General features: G+C 52.4%; 1 protein-coding gene across 1 annotated transcript in view; it reads left to right on the top strand.

The window, feature by feature from the left end:
- The window catches only part of ARHGAP39 (Rho GTPase activating protein 39), a gene marked incomplete at both ends in the record, with an annotated part of 153,405 nt that overhangs the window by 113,866 nt on the left and 26,859 nt on the right, over positions 1-12,680 (top strand). Inside the window, one exon of the mRNA XM_080339494.1 lies at positions 6,267-6,347. Coding sequence (XP_080195620.1) covers positions 6,267-6,347 — 81 coding nt within the window. The remainder of the gene's footprint in view (positions 1-6,266; positions 6,348-12,680) is intronic.

The following is a 12,680-nucleotide window of genomic DNA, read 5'->3' as shown; positions in this document are numbered from 1 at the left end:
TTCCTCGCGGTGCCGCGGTTCGCTCAGCAAGCGCGCGAAACCCTCGAGGGATGCTGAACGGTGTCCAGGCACCGGGGCAAGCGAGCGGAACCCTTGAGGGATGCTGAACGGTTCCCAGCCACAGGGGCAAGAGAGCGATACCCTCGGGGGATGCTGAACGGTTCCCAGCCGCGGGGCAAGCGAGTGGTACCCTCGAGGGATGCTGAATGGTGTCCAGCCACCGAGGCAAGCGCGTGGAACCCTTGAGGGATGCTGAACGGTGTCCAGCTACCGGGGCAAGTGAGCAGTACCCTCGAGGGATGCTGAATGGTGTCCAGGCACCGCGGCAAGCGAGCGGAACCCTCGAGGGATGCTGAACGGTGTCCAGGCACTGGGGCAAGCGAGCAGTACCCTTGAGGGATGCTGAATGGTGTCCAGGCACCGGGGCAAGTGAGCGGTACCCTCGAGGGATGCTGAACGGTGTCCAGCCACCGGGACAAGCGAGCGGTACCCTCGAGGGATGCTGAACGGTGTCCAGGCACCGGGGCAAGCGAGCGGTACCCTCGAGGGATGCTGAACGGTGTCCAGCTACTGGGACAAGCAACCGGTACCCTCAAGGGATGCTGAATGGTTCCCAGGCACCGGGGCAAGTGCGTGGAACCCTCGAGGGATGCTGAACGGTGTCCAGACACCGGGGCAAGTGAGCGGTACCCTCGAGGGGTGCTGAATGATGTCCAGCCACCGGGGCAAGCGTGTGGAACCCTCGAGGGATGCTGAATGGTGTCCAGGCACCGGGGCAAGCGAGCGGTACCCTCGAGGGATGCTGAATGGTTCCCAGGCACCAGGGCAAGCGAGCGGTACCCTCGAGGGATGCTGAACGGTGTCCAGGCACCGGGGCAAGTGAGCGGTACCCTCGAGGGGTGCTGAATGATGTCCAGCCACTGGGGCAAGCGTGTGGAACCCTCGAGGGATGCTGAATGGTGTCCAGGCACCGGGGCAAGCGAGCGGTACCCTCGAGGGATGCTGAATGGTTCCCAGGCACCAGGGCAAGCGAGCGGTACCCTCGAGGGATGCTGAACAGTTCCCAGCCACGGGGCAAGCGAGTGGTACCCTCGAGGGATGCTGAATGGTGTTCAGACACCGGGGCAAGCGAGTGGTACCCTCGAGGGATGCTGAACGGTGTCCAGCTACTAGGACAAGCGACTGGTACCCTCGAGGGATGCTGAATGGTTCCCAGGCACCGGGGCAAGTGCGTGGAACCCTCGAGGGATGCTGAACGGTGTCCAGACACCGGGGCAAGTGAGCGGTACCCTCGAGGGGTGCTGAATGATGTCCAGCCACCGGGGCAAGCGTGTGGAACCCTCGAGGGATGCTGAATGGTGTCCAGGCACCAGGTCAAGTGAGCGGTACCCTTGAGGGATGCTGAATGGTGTCCAGCCACCGGGGCAAGTGAGCGGTACCCTCGAGGGGTGCTGAACGATGTCCAGCCACTGGGGCAAGCGTGTGGAACCCTCGAGGGATGCTGAATGGTGTCCAGGCACCGGGGCAAGCGAGCGGTACCCTTGAGGGATGCTGAATGGTGTCCAGGCACCGGGGCAAGTGCGTGGAACCCTTGAGGGATGCTGAACGGTGTCCAGACACCGGGGCAAGCGAGTGGTACCCTTGAGGGATGCTGAATGGTGTCCAGGCACCGGGGCAAGCGAGCGGTACCCTTGAGGGATGCTGAATGGTGTCCAGCCACCAGGGCAAGTGCGTGGAACCCTCAAGGGATGCTGAACGGTGTCCAGACACCGGGGCAAGCGAGCGGTACCCTCGAGGGATGCTGAACAGTTCCCAGATGCCGAGGTCACGGCAAGTGGGCGCGATGCTCTACCTGGGGAGGATTTAGATTTGCAGCATCGACAGGGATGTGTGTCAGCGGATTGCGACGCGGGGACCCCTCAAAGCATCCTGCTCCCTCCTGCACTCCTCCAGACACCCACTGAGTCCCGACAAGCACCAAAGAAGCTAAAACCACCAGGCAGGGATTGCTGGTGGCTCATTTCCTCTGCTCCAGATGCCTGGACCAAGCTCCACGTGCCCCTTTCCAGCTGCTCCGCCATCCCTTCAGTTGTTTCGATCAGACTCCGAGGAACGGGTGTTGTTGGTGAGAGCTGTTTGCAGCCACGGATGATGGAGCTGTTGCTACACAGATCTTGCCAAAAACAGCCTCCAATCAGCTCCCACCACCGGGCTCATGCTGAGCCCAGCTCAGAGCCCGAGGAGCTGCCAAAACGATAAATAGGTGTCAGCTTTGCCCGTAAAAACCCCGCGTTGGGTCCTGCTGGGGACAGCTTATTATTTCCCTGAGTCTTTTTTAAAGCGTGTGCGTTTCGTGCTGCCTGTGCGAAATGTGGCGTTTATCCTCCCCTGGACTATTTCCAACCTTCCTTCTCATCCCGCCATGTACCTGGAGGTTTGTTCCGTTTTGCTCTCGTTTGGTTTCCTACCATCCTTCCTCCTCCTCGGATGCTGCGGTGAGCAGAAGGTTCTGAAGGACCAGCTGTGGCTCAGCGGGCAGCACCAATCGGTGCCAGGGTTAACATCTGGCCTTACAAAGCCTTGTTTCGCAGGCTGGGCTTAACGTCAAGGTTTTGAAGGTGCATTTCCTCCCCCCACAAAAAAAAATCAGTGTTTTCTATCTGTCTGTCCTCACTGGCATCCAGCAGAGATGGAGACAGGCTGTTCAAGCATCAGGAGGAACCCTCAATAGAGAAAAGGTATTTTAGCCTCAGGAAAATGTGCGTTTTCATTCAATCATCAAATAGTTTGGATTGGAAGGGACATTTAAAGTTCATCTATTCCAGCCCCTGCCATGAGCAGGGACATTGCACCAGCTCAGGGTGCTCAGAGCTCCGTCCAGCCTGGCCTGGGGTGTCTCAGGGATGGTTCATCCACCACCACTCTGGGTACCTGGGCCAGGCTCTCACCACCCTCATAGTAAAACATTCCTTCCTTTTAATCCAGTGGCTCTGTTAGTCTGACCTTTACGAAGCACAATTCTTAAGGAATTGGCTTAAAAACCTTGAAAAAACAGCTTACTGCGGGGGCAGGCAAAGGGTAGGGGACAAATGCTCCACGACATCGCTGCACGTGGGACACCAAGCCACCAGGAGTCCAACAATGATGCTGCTTAAATATTAAATAGCTGGCAAACCTTAATGACTTTTAATGACCCCCTTGGTCTTGGAGAAGCCGAGTGCAGATGGCTTGGCCACCCCTGGGTTGTGCAACCACCACCCCATCCCTGCGGAGATTCCCCGCTCGCTTCCCATCATGATGCCTCCGGGCATTGGCTCAAGCCCCAAATCTTTGCCCTTCCTGCATCTCGATGGGTGTTTGGCGGGGTGGACTCAATCAACGTCAATTCTGTCCATTTGGCAGAGATGGTCCATACGTGCCAGAGGATGCTGAGTTGGTGTGGATGGGGAATAACTGTGGCTGATGGGAAATGAAACCTGTTTGGTTCGAGATGAGAATCGTAGAATCATATTGGTTGGGAAAGACCCTCAAGATCATCAAGTCCAACCATTACCACAACCCTCACACTAACCCGTGTCCCTGAGAAGATGGGGTCAGGTTGTCCAGAGCGGTGGTGGATGCCCCGTCCGTGGTTCAGTGCCTCTCAACTGGGGCTGCAGGGTTTGGATCTTCAAGCAAGGCTTTTCCAGGCTCCACACCAGTAAGGATTAGACTGAAATAATGACAGAAATCCATATAACTCCGTGGCCATTTCAAAAGCCTTCACTGTGTTCCGAAGAACCTTTGCACCAAAGCGTCTGAAATGCCAGCAGGCTGGGGAATGACCTATTAGAGAGCAGTGTAGGGGAAAGGGACCTGGGCATCCTGGGGACAGCAGAGTGACCATGAGCCAGCACTGGGCCCTTGTGGCCAGGAAGCCAATGGGACCTGGGGTGGGTTAGAAGGGGGTGGTCAGCAGGTCAGAGAGGTTCTCCTGCCCCTCTGCTCTGCCCTGGGGAGACCACACCTGGAATCTTGTGTCCAGTTGTGGCCCCTCAGTTCCAGCAGGACAGGGAACTGCTGCAGAGAGTCCAGCGCAGCCACCAAGATGCTGAAGGGAGTGGAGCATCTCCCATGTGAGGAAAGGCTGAGGGAGCTGGGGCTCTGGAGCTGGACAAGAGGACACTGAGGGGGGACTCATTCCTGGGGATCAATCTGGAAAGGGGCAGTGTCAGGAGGATGGAGCCAGGCTCTTCTGGGTGACAACCAGTGACAAGACAAGGCACAATGGGTGCAAACTGGAACACAGGAGGTTCCACTGAAAGAGGAGAAGCAACTTGTTGGGTTGAGGGTGTCAGAGCCTGGCCCAGGCTGCCCAGGGAGGGTGTGGAGTCTCCTTCTCTGCAGACATTCCAACCCGCCTGGACACCTTCCTGTGTAACCTCATCTGGGTGTTCCTGCTCTGGGGGGGTTGCACTGGATGAGCTTTCCAGGTCCCTTCCAACCCCTGACATTCTGGGATTCTGTGATTTCTTACCTTGCAGAACTTTCCAAAATGTCCATGAAGTAGAGCGAACGGACAGATTTTGCGTAGGGATGCTAAGGTGGTTCTGAAGTCTTTGGTTCCTGGGGAAACCTGGAGAAAAGGGCAGTCTCCTTTTGGCTCCACCATCACCACGGATTTTCCTGGATGACACAGTCACTGATGGTTCTCCAGGCCATGGCTGGGCAGAGATGCTCCCACCACAAGAGAAACCATGTTTGCCATGAGGGTCTTCCCGTTGTTTGGCTTTGATCACAAGATCTTGCCTGGAGGAGACCTTCCTCGAGGTCTTCTCCCAACGCCCATTGCTCTTCTCTTCTGTAGATGTTAGATATGACCTGTTTTAGCAGTGAGGCTCTTCATTAAGAAGCCTCCTGAGCATTAATTCCAATCCATCCAGAGCTTTGCCCATTGGGGAGGAGATCCTGGAGCCACAGATCTGGGTACAGCACCGGGGGTCAGAATGAACAGCGCTCATTCGCGTGCACTCAACAGGAAAAAGGGATTAAGCAACTCAACACAGTCATAATTTCAGGGCTTGGAAGCCTCATTAAAATTAGCTTTGACAGAAGCTTAATTTTATTGTGGCTTGAATAACATTTTTGAGGTCTATCCTATTAAGGAGATTTGTTTCTTTTCCTTTTCTCTTCTTCCCCAACCAACATCTGATCTGATTTTTATTAACACGAGCCTCTTAATGTGTACACAGGGGGGTTTTAACGCTGTTTCTTCAAAAACTACTCAAAATGTAGTTGTTTCTCCAGATGTTTGCTGTTACGTTCAGATGCAGAGCAAATGTCCAATAATTTGCTCGGTGCCCTGGGTTTTCTGAACGAGCCTGATTATTTGCACATCATCACAGTGAATGACCGTTTAAGGCAAAAAAAAGACCTTTCCTGTGTTTGTTGAGCAAATATCAGCAACGAGTATGAGCGATATTGCAAAGCGTTGCCCTTAGACAAAGACCAATGAGTGGTCACATGCTTTGTTGGGAATGTTGGATGGTCTTGGCTGGTGGACAAGCATGAAGCCAAAGGGAACATGGACCAAGAGTGTGTTTGCTCTTCCAGGACATTTAGGCTGATCATAGTCCAAAAAGTAGCGTGTAAATGCCGTCCTGCACCTCCACGTGCTTATTTTGGTGTTTCTCCAATGGGTGTACTCAGTTAAGGTGTCTCTTGGAAGAGGTTGGTGGTTGTTGGTGCATGGAGCTTCACCGTCTTCTGCGAGTGAGGGCTCTGTGGGCTCAGATGGAAGCAACTACAATGTGGTAGACAAAAAATGTGCCAAAAAGGGCTTTTCTGGTGCTTCCCACCTCTGCCCACATTGACTCCGACCATCTGAGCAAGAGCGATGCTCGAGGCACCAGAATGGGCCGCACTTGGCAAGTACCATGGGTGGGACAAAACCATGAGAGGTTTAGGGTCTGTCCAGGCGTGTCTACAGCCGTTCTTCACAAATAAGCAGAGTTTAAGGGAAAATACGGTGTTTCCAAGGCTTGAAATAAAGCTGGAGACCACAGCCATTGAAGGCTTGGTCATCATCTGCTAAACAACTAATTAATGCCTCAAAGCTTGACGTGAGGAGGTGGGGGTAGGTCCCAAGCACAGAGCCCAGACTAACAGGGACCGGGAACCCTTGTCTGTGGGTGCATTTTCATTAATCCTAAAGCAGAGTTTAATGAGAACAGGCGCACATCGCAGTCACCGTTGGTAACTCCTTGTTCACTGTTACTGTATTGCAGTTCGTCGCCTTCCGGAGTGTTTGAGAAAGAATATGACATTTATCGGGATTACAGTGCGGAAGGTCAACTCCTCCACTACAGGTAGCCAAAAATTTCCCTCTGGTATCGGGGTTGGGGTCTTCAATGTGGCCTCGGTGGTGAGGTGGGGATACGGGACGGCCCGTGTATTCTTTATGCTCTTCTGATCCTCCTCCCCTTCCCCTTCCTGTGGTTTTTAGCTTTACTACCACCCTTAAATGAACCTTAAGATGGATTTCGATGGTTCTTTGGAGAAAGGACCATCCTCTCCATGCAGTGGGTCTCATTTGGGTGGCTCCTACCCATGACCAGGAGCTGGAGCGGGACAGGAGGAACATCAGGGCTGTTGGGTGATGGGGTCACACGTCTATGGGGTTTCATTAGGTTCCATCACCAGTTTGGGAAGGGGCAGGACTGGGTGGTGACTTGAGCATCTCCCCGCACTGGAACTGGTTTCTAGACTCTTCCTTAAGGTTTTTACACTGAATATAAGCAGGTTTGTGTACGTATTGTTTTAATCCATTACCAAGTGAGCCTGGCCACTCAGTGTGCTGCCTCCATAGAGCATAGAGGTGGAAAAGCCTCCTGAGAAACGAAGCCATCTCTTCCAGCCCGTGGGTCCAACCGCATTTCAGAGTCTGTTGGTAAGATAGACAAGAGCGTTCTCTGGCTTCCATCAGGATTTCAGGTGCTAAAGCAAACGACACCTCCAGCTTTCATGGATTTAAGTTGCTAGAAAATAACACAGTATGGTGCTCATCTTCATTATAGCTCCTCTTAGAGTTTGTAGAAGCAGTTTCGGTGTATGAACACCATGATTTCTCACTCATACTGATGTGGACTAATGCCTTGGACACGGGCAAAACAATCACCAGAACCAAGTACGTCTGAGTAGATGATCAGAGGTGAGGAATGATCATGTCCTGGACGCCTGCATCGCCACTTTCCAAACAAGCTTTTTGCCTTCAAAATGCAAAGTATTGTGAGATGGATTCAAAGGGGCTGAGGAACTGCTCTTGTTACAGCCCAGATGGCTCCTTCACCACCCTTTCTTGGTGGCCAAAGGAGGGATCTTAATTGACCCACCTCGTCCTGCCTTGGAGAGTTTGGGAGATGTCCCTCTTGGTCACCACTTACCAGGATGGAGGTGGTTGTGAGGCTCCGTGACCTCCCCATGGACCCACACCCCATCCCATACAATTTTTGGTACCTACTGGCATCATCCAAATCAAATCAGGAGGGAACAGGGAGGATAAACACCAGCACTGGATGTTTTCACTAACAGAGACCCACAAACAAGTGGTGGCCTGAAGCCATTCTCTATAACACCACATTCATCCCAATTCCTACCTTTAAGACTATAGACCACGGTCAAATTTGGGGTGTTTTGGAGTTGGCTTCCACCTGGTTACTCTGGACTTTGACAAATACCCCCAGTTTCTGTGTTTTTCTGGAGATGTAGGTGAGTTGAAGCACCTGGGGCTCTTGCTTTGCTGTAGGTTCCCATGTTTGCATTGAGAGCCAAGAGGGTGTGATATCTTCCTTTCCACGTCGATGTGGTTTGCATTGATCTCCATCCCAGTTCAAGACACACAAGAGTGGAAAGTTGCCCAACGGCATTGGCCGTGTGCCGTCCCGCCTGCCCTGTAATTTACTGCCTCTGCGGTCACCTCCCAGGAGCCTCAGAATTAATTAAAGAGGGGGAAAAACAAGCTTTCTAGGAAGGGAACCAAATAAGGTGATGGTATCTGGTGTTTATCCTCACCAGAATGTTCTCCGAGAGCACCAGGTGAGCTCAGAGAATCCTGCCCGTAGAATCATGGAATATCAGGTTGGAAGGGACCCCAAGGATCATCTGGTCCAACCTTTCATGGTAAAATAAGGGTCTAGACAAGCTGGCCTAGCAACCTGGTCCAAGTGAACCTTCAAAGTGTCCAATGCTGGGGAATCCACCACTTCCCTGGGGAGATTATTCCAATGGCTGATTGTTCTTCTAGTGAGAAATTTCCCTCTTGTGTCAAATCAGAACCTCCCGAAGCGCAACTTGTACCCGTTGCCCCTCGTCTTTTCCACGAGACTCCTTGTAAAAAGGGAGTCTCACATCTTCCTTGTAGACAGCCTTGAAATACTTGACTATAGTGGGGTCCTTAAACCTAATTTTGTGACTACAAAGGACATCGTGGCAAACGTAAAGGATCCACAAAGGATGGAGAGCCAGGAACCGAGCGCCAGGACAGCAGAGAATCATGGAATCGTAGAATGTTTTGAGTTGGAAGAGACATTTAAAGCTCATCAGGGACATCTCTTTACATTATTTTTACATTATTTTTATGGCTTGGGTGGTTTTTTGTTTTGTTTGGGGCTTTTTTTTTGAGCAGAAGCGTTTGCATTTCTTTAGTGGAAAGAATTGTTCAGCTTCCTGGGGGTGTCGATGGCTTTGAGGAACATATTTGTGTCTCCTAGAGAGTAGTCGGGACCCCAAAGCATCTGCTGGGTGGATGCAATTCCCTGTTTGCAGGCGGGGAGGGTGAGGAAGAGTGGGAGGGAGCAGGATTTGGCAGCTCTGGATCCTCCGTTTGGGCTGGAAACGGGGTTTGCAGGTGCCTTGAAGATGCTTCAATTGGGAGCTGAGCCTATATCCAGGAGCGAGATGGGGCGGTGACAGGGACACGGAGCGGTGACAGGGACATGGAGCAGTGACAGGGAAATGGAGCAGTGACAAGGACACGGCGGTGACAAGGACACACCGCTCTTTATCCTGAGCATTTATTTTCTGCAAACGGCGTTAGCAATTCGGCACCGATGGGTTCTGAACCCGCCAGCTGGGTGACGGCGCCGGCTCTGACCTGCGAGCAGAGACAAGGGACAATGCGGATTTTAGGGACAACAACCCCCATCCACCAGCTGGCTCGTCCCTGTGACCACCCAAGCAATTAAAATATTAGATTTCACTGCAATTTGCACACACGACCTGTTTGGATCAGCATGTGCTTTGCTGCAAGAGGTGGCTCCATCATCCCAACCCGTAAAAACTCACCGACAGCCCTTCCCTCCCTCCCCCCCAACCACTTCCAGCCAGGAAGCTAATTAGCAGCTTTGCTTAATTAGCCAAGAATGAACTGGCTTCTGGGAGAACAGGGTCTCAAGTGCCCTCTGTCTGGGGGCTGCCGAGCGATGGAGAGAGAAGCTGACACAGCTGGGGATGTTTTTATATTTAACCATGCAAGTGCCACGTGAGCTCGTCAAAGCTGAAATCAAAGACCTCGTGATGTCAGGGATGATTTCGTATTAATGAGGGTTAATTTTAAGGAGAAGAATGCACGGCACGTTCTGAAAATCCCCCTGCACAAAGGCATCTTGGTTTCAGCTTCTCCAGAGCTTGCTTGGCAGCTCTTTCTTGGGTCGACCAAGGTTTGGGTGCAAAGAGGGATGATGGTGAGCAGCATCCGTGGCACAAGGGAGGTCACATGGAAGCCTTGTTTTAAATTAAAAGAGGGGAGACTCAGGCCAATCATGAGGAATTTTTGCCCCTGAGGGTGGTGAGAGCCTGGCCCAGGTACCCAGAGACGTGGTGGATGAACCATCCCTGAGACATCCCAGGCCAGGCTGGATGGGACTCTGAGCACCCTGAGCTGGTGAAGATGTCCCTGCTCATGGCAGGAGTGGGACTGGATGACCTTCAGAAGTCCCTTCCAGTCCAAACCATTCAATGATTCTATGATTCTAAGCCCAACGTTGACATCTACTGGATGACTTGGATGAGAGTGGAAAGACCCTTGAAGAACTTCTGCCTGAAGTGGCCATGACCCGAGTGGTGGGACCATTGCCCAGACAGCTCTTTCTGATGCTTGGGGACAGGTTTTTTGGAAAGGCTGGAGCTCCAGCATCCTTGGCCAGGTTGCAGGGGGATGAGAGAATCTCTGATCTTCTGGTATTTAAGAGGTGGCTACAAAGAAGATGGAGACTCCTTGGAGTCCCATAGAAAAGCTATGGGGCAATGAGTACAAATTACTCCTGGGGAGATCTCGGTTGAACTCAAGAGGGAAATTTTTCACTAAGAGAACAATCAGCCATTGGAATAATCTCCCCAGAGAAGTGATGGATTCCCCAGCATTGGACACTTTGAAGGTTCACTTGAACCAGGGTGCTGGGCCAGCTTGTTTAGACCCTTCTTTTGCCAAGAAAGTTTGGATCAGATGATCCTTGTGGTGCTGCCCAACCTGAGATTCGATGATTTTATGCCAACACAGAGGTGGTGATTGCAAAACGGGCTGGCACCCAAGCAGAGCTTTAAAGACTCCGTGGTGGAGTGGGTTGAGCCCTTGAGAACTTTCAGCCCCTCCAGATCCAGCTACTTCCAAACGTCATTCATGAAATGATCCTAGAGGCTTCACCACAGGGTGGGAGATCAGGTCTCCAGCCCAACAGCCATCTCAGGTCCTTCTAACCCTCTCCTCCTCCCCATGTCTTGTGTTAGTCCCACAGGTTTTTCTCAAAGCCATGGTAGGTGCACGTTGCCTCCTTTGAAGGCCAAGATAAGAGGTGAACAGACGGTGGACTTGGCAGAGGGAGAGAGGATTGAGTTACACGATGTGCCAGTAGGTCTCTGGTGGCTTAGGAAGCTTGATGAGACCTTGGCTGTGGTTTATTCCCTTCTGGGCATCCATCACCTCCTCCCGTCTGGGTGGGAAAGAAGATGCAGGACTTATAGATGTTTAGACAAAGTGTGGGAGCAAGATGGCTTGTGAGGGGACAACTGTCCTTGTGTCCAGGCAGATGGAGAAGCAGGAGGTTGGTTGATGGGGTGGAGGTCCTGTGGCATTGGGGATCAGCCCCCTGGGTTGCCCCAGGAGCAGGCAGGGATTTTTGGCTTGGTGCTCCCGGCCACCAACCACTACCAGAGATTTTCTAATAGAATGAAGATTAGTGGGTGTCATTAAGAGGATGACATCTTGCTCCGTCTGTCTAGAAGGCATTTGTAGGAAAGCCAAATCCTATCAAGACAGGCAATTACAATAACCGTTCTTAACCCTTTCCTCTTCATTCCTTCTGCTTTGTGGTCCCGGAGCCCAGTTGCTTAATGTCCTCATTTTTCATGAAATCATAGAATCGTTTTGGGTGGAAGAAACCCTCAAGATCATCAGGTCCTGATCTTACCATCATCCTCTTGAGAAGGTTGAGCTCTGCTAATCCATGCAGGTGTTTTTGTCAGTAAGTCCTATTTCCCACGTGGGACAAATCCCAAGTCTCTGTTGTTGTCCCTTTGTTGGCCAGTCAATGGGTGGAGTGTCCAAGGCTGCAAGAGCCGGTCTTCAGATCAGAGACCTTCGACTGTGCACAGTTATATTAAATTGAAAATGTTTTCACAATGATGTATATAAATAGAATTGAGGTGTTCCAGTATAAGTTGGGGAATGACCTATTAGAGAGCAGTGTAGGGGAAAGGGACCTGGGGATCCTGGGGACAGCAGGGTGACCATGAGCCAGCACTGGGCCCTTGTGGCCAGGAAGCCAATGGGACCTGGTGTGGATTAGAAGGGGGGTCGTCAGTGGGTCAGAGAGGTTCTCCTGCCCCTCTGCTCTGCCCTGGGGAGACCACACCTGCAATCTTGTGTCCAGTTGTGGCCCCTCAGTTCCAGCAGGACAGGGAACTGCTGGAGAGAGTCCAGCGCAGCCACCAAGATGCTGGAGGGAGTGGAGCATCTCCCGTGTGAGGAAAGGCTGAGGGAGCTGGGGCTCTGGAGCTGGACAAGAGGACACTGAGGGGGGACTCATTGCTGGGGATCAATATGGAAAGGGGGAGTGTCAGGAGGATGGAGCCAGGCTCTGCTGGTGACAACCAGGGACAGGACAAGGGGCAATGGGTGCAAACTGCAACACAGGAGGTTCCACTGAAAGAGGAGAAGCAACTTGTTGGGGTGAGGCTGGCAGAGTCTGGCCCAGGCTGCCCAGGGGGGTTGTAGAGTCTCCTTCTCTGCAGACATTCAGCTGGGTGTTCCTGCTCCATGGGGGAATTGCACTGGATGAGCTTTCCAGGTCCCCTCCAACCCCTGACATCCTGGGATTCTGTGTGATTCTATGACTTGCTCCTGAATTTCTCTCCTCTCCCAGCACAAAGCTGCTCTGCTCCTGTGACCTTCTTGGTTCCATACTGCTGATTCACTGTACCACATGCAGGTGGTCAGGGCTTTGTGGCCACCAGGAAAATGCTGGAGCTTCCTGGTTGAGGGAAACGCAACATATTGGACATGGAGCATGGCAGCAAAGCATCAATGGTTCTCTTCTCCCTTCCTGCACCGTGACAAATAGGAGGTTCATTTCTTGTGGACTTGCTGAGAACAGAAGAACCAGACCTAAAAACACACCCTGTTCACTGCCGTAGGTTCCTCTGCTCTG

This window comes from Nesoenas mayeri (assembly GCF_963082525.1).
Source record: "Nesoenas mayeri genome assembly, chromosome: 2".
Lineage (NCBI taxonomy): Eukaryota > Metazoa > Chordata > Aves > Columbiformes > Columbidae > Nesoenas > Nesoenas mayeri.
The sequence above is the reverse complement of the archived record's forward strand: the minus strand, read 5'-3'. Positions and strand labels throughout refer to the sequence as shown.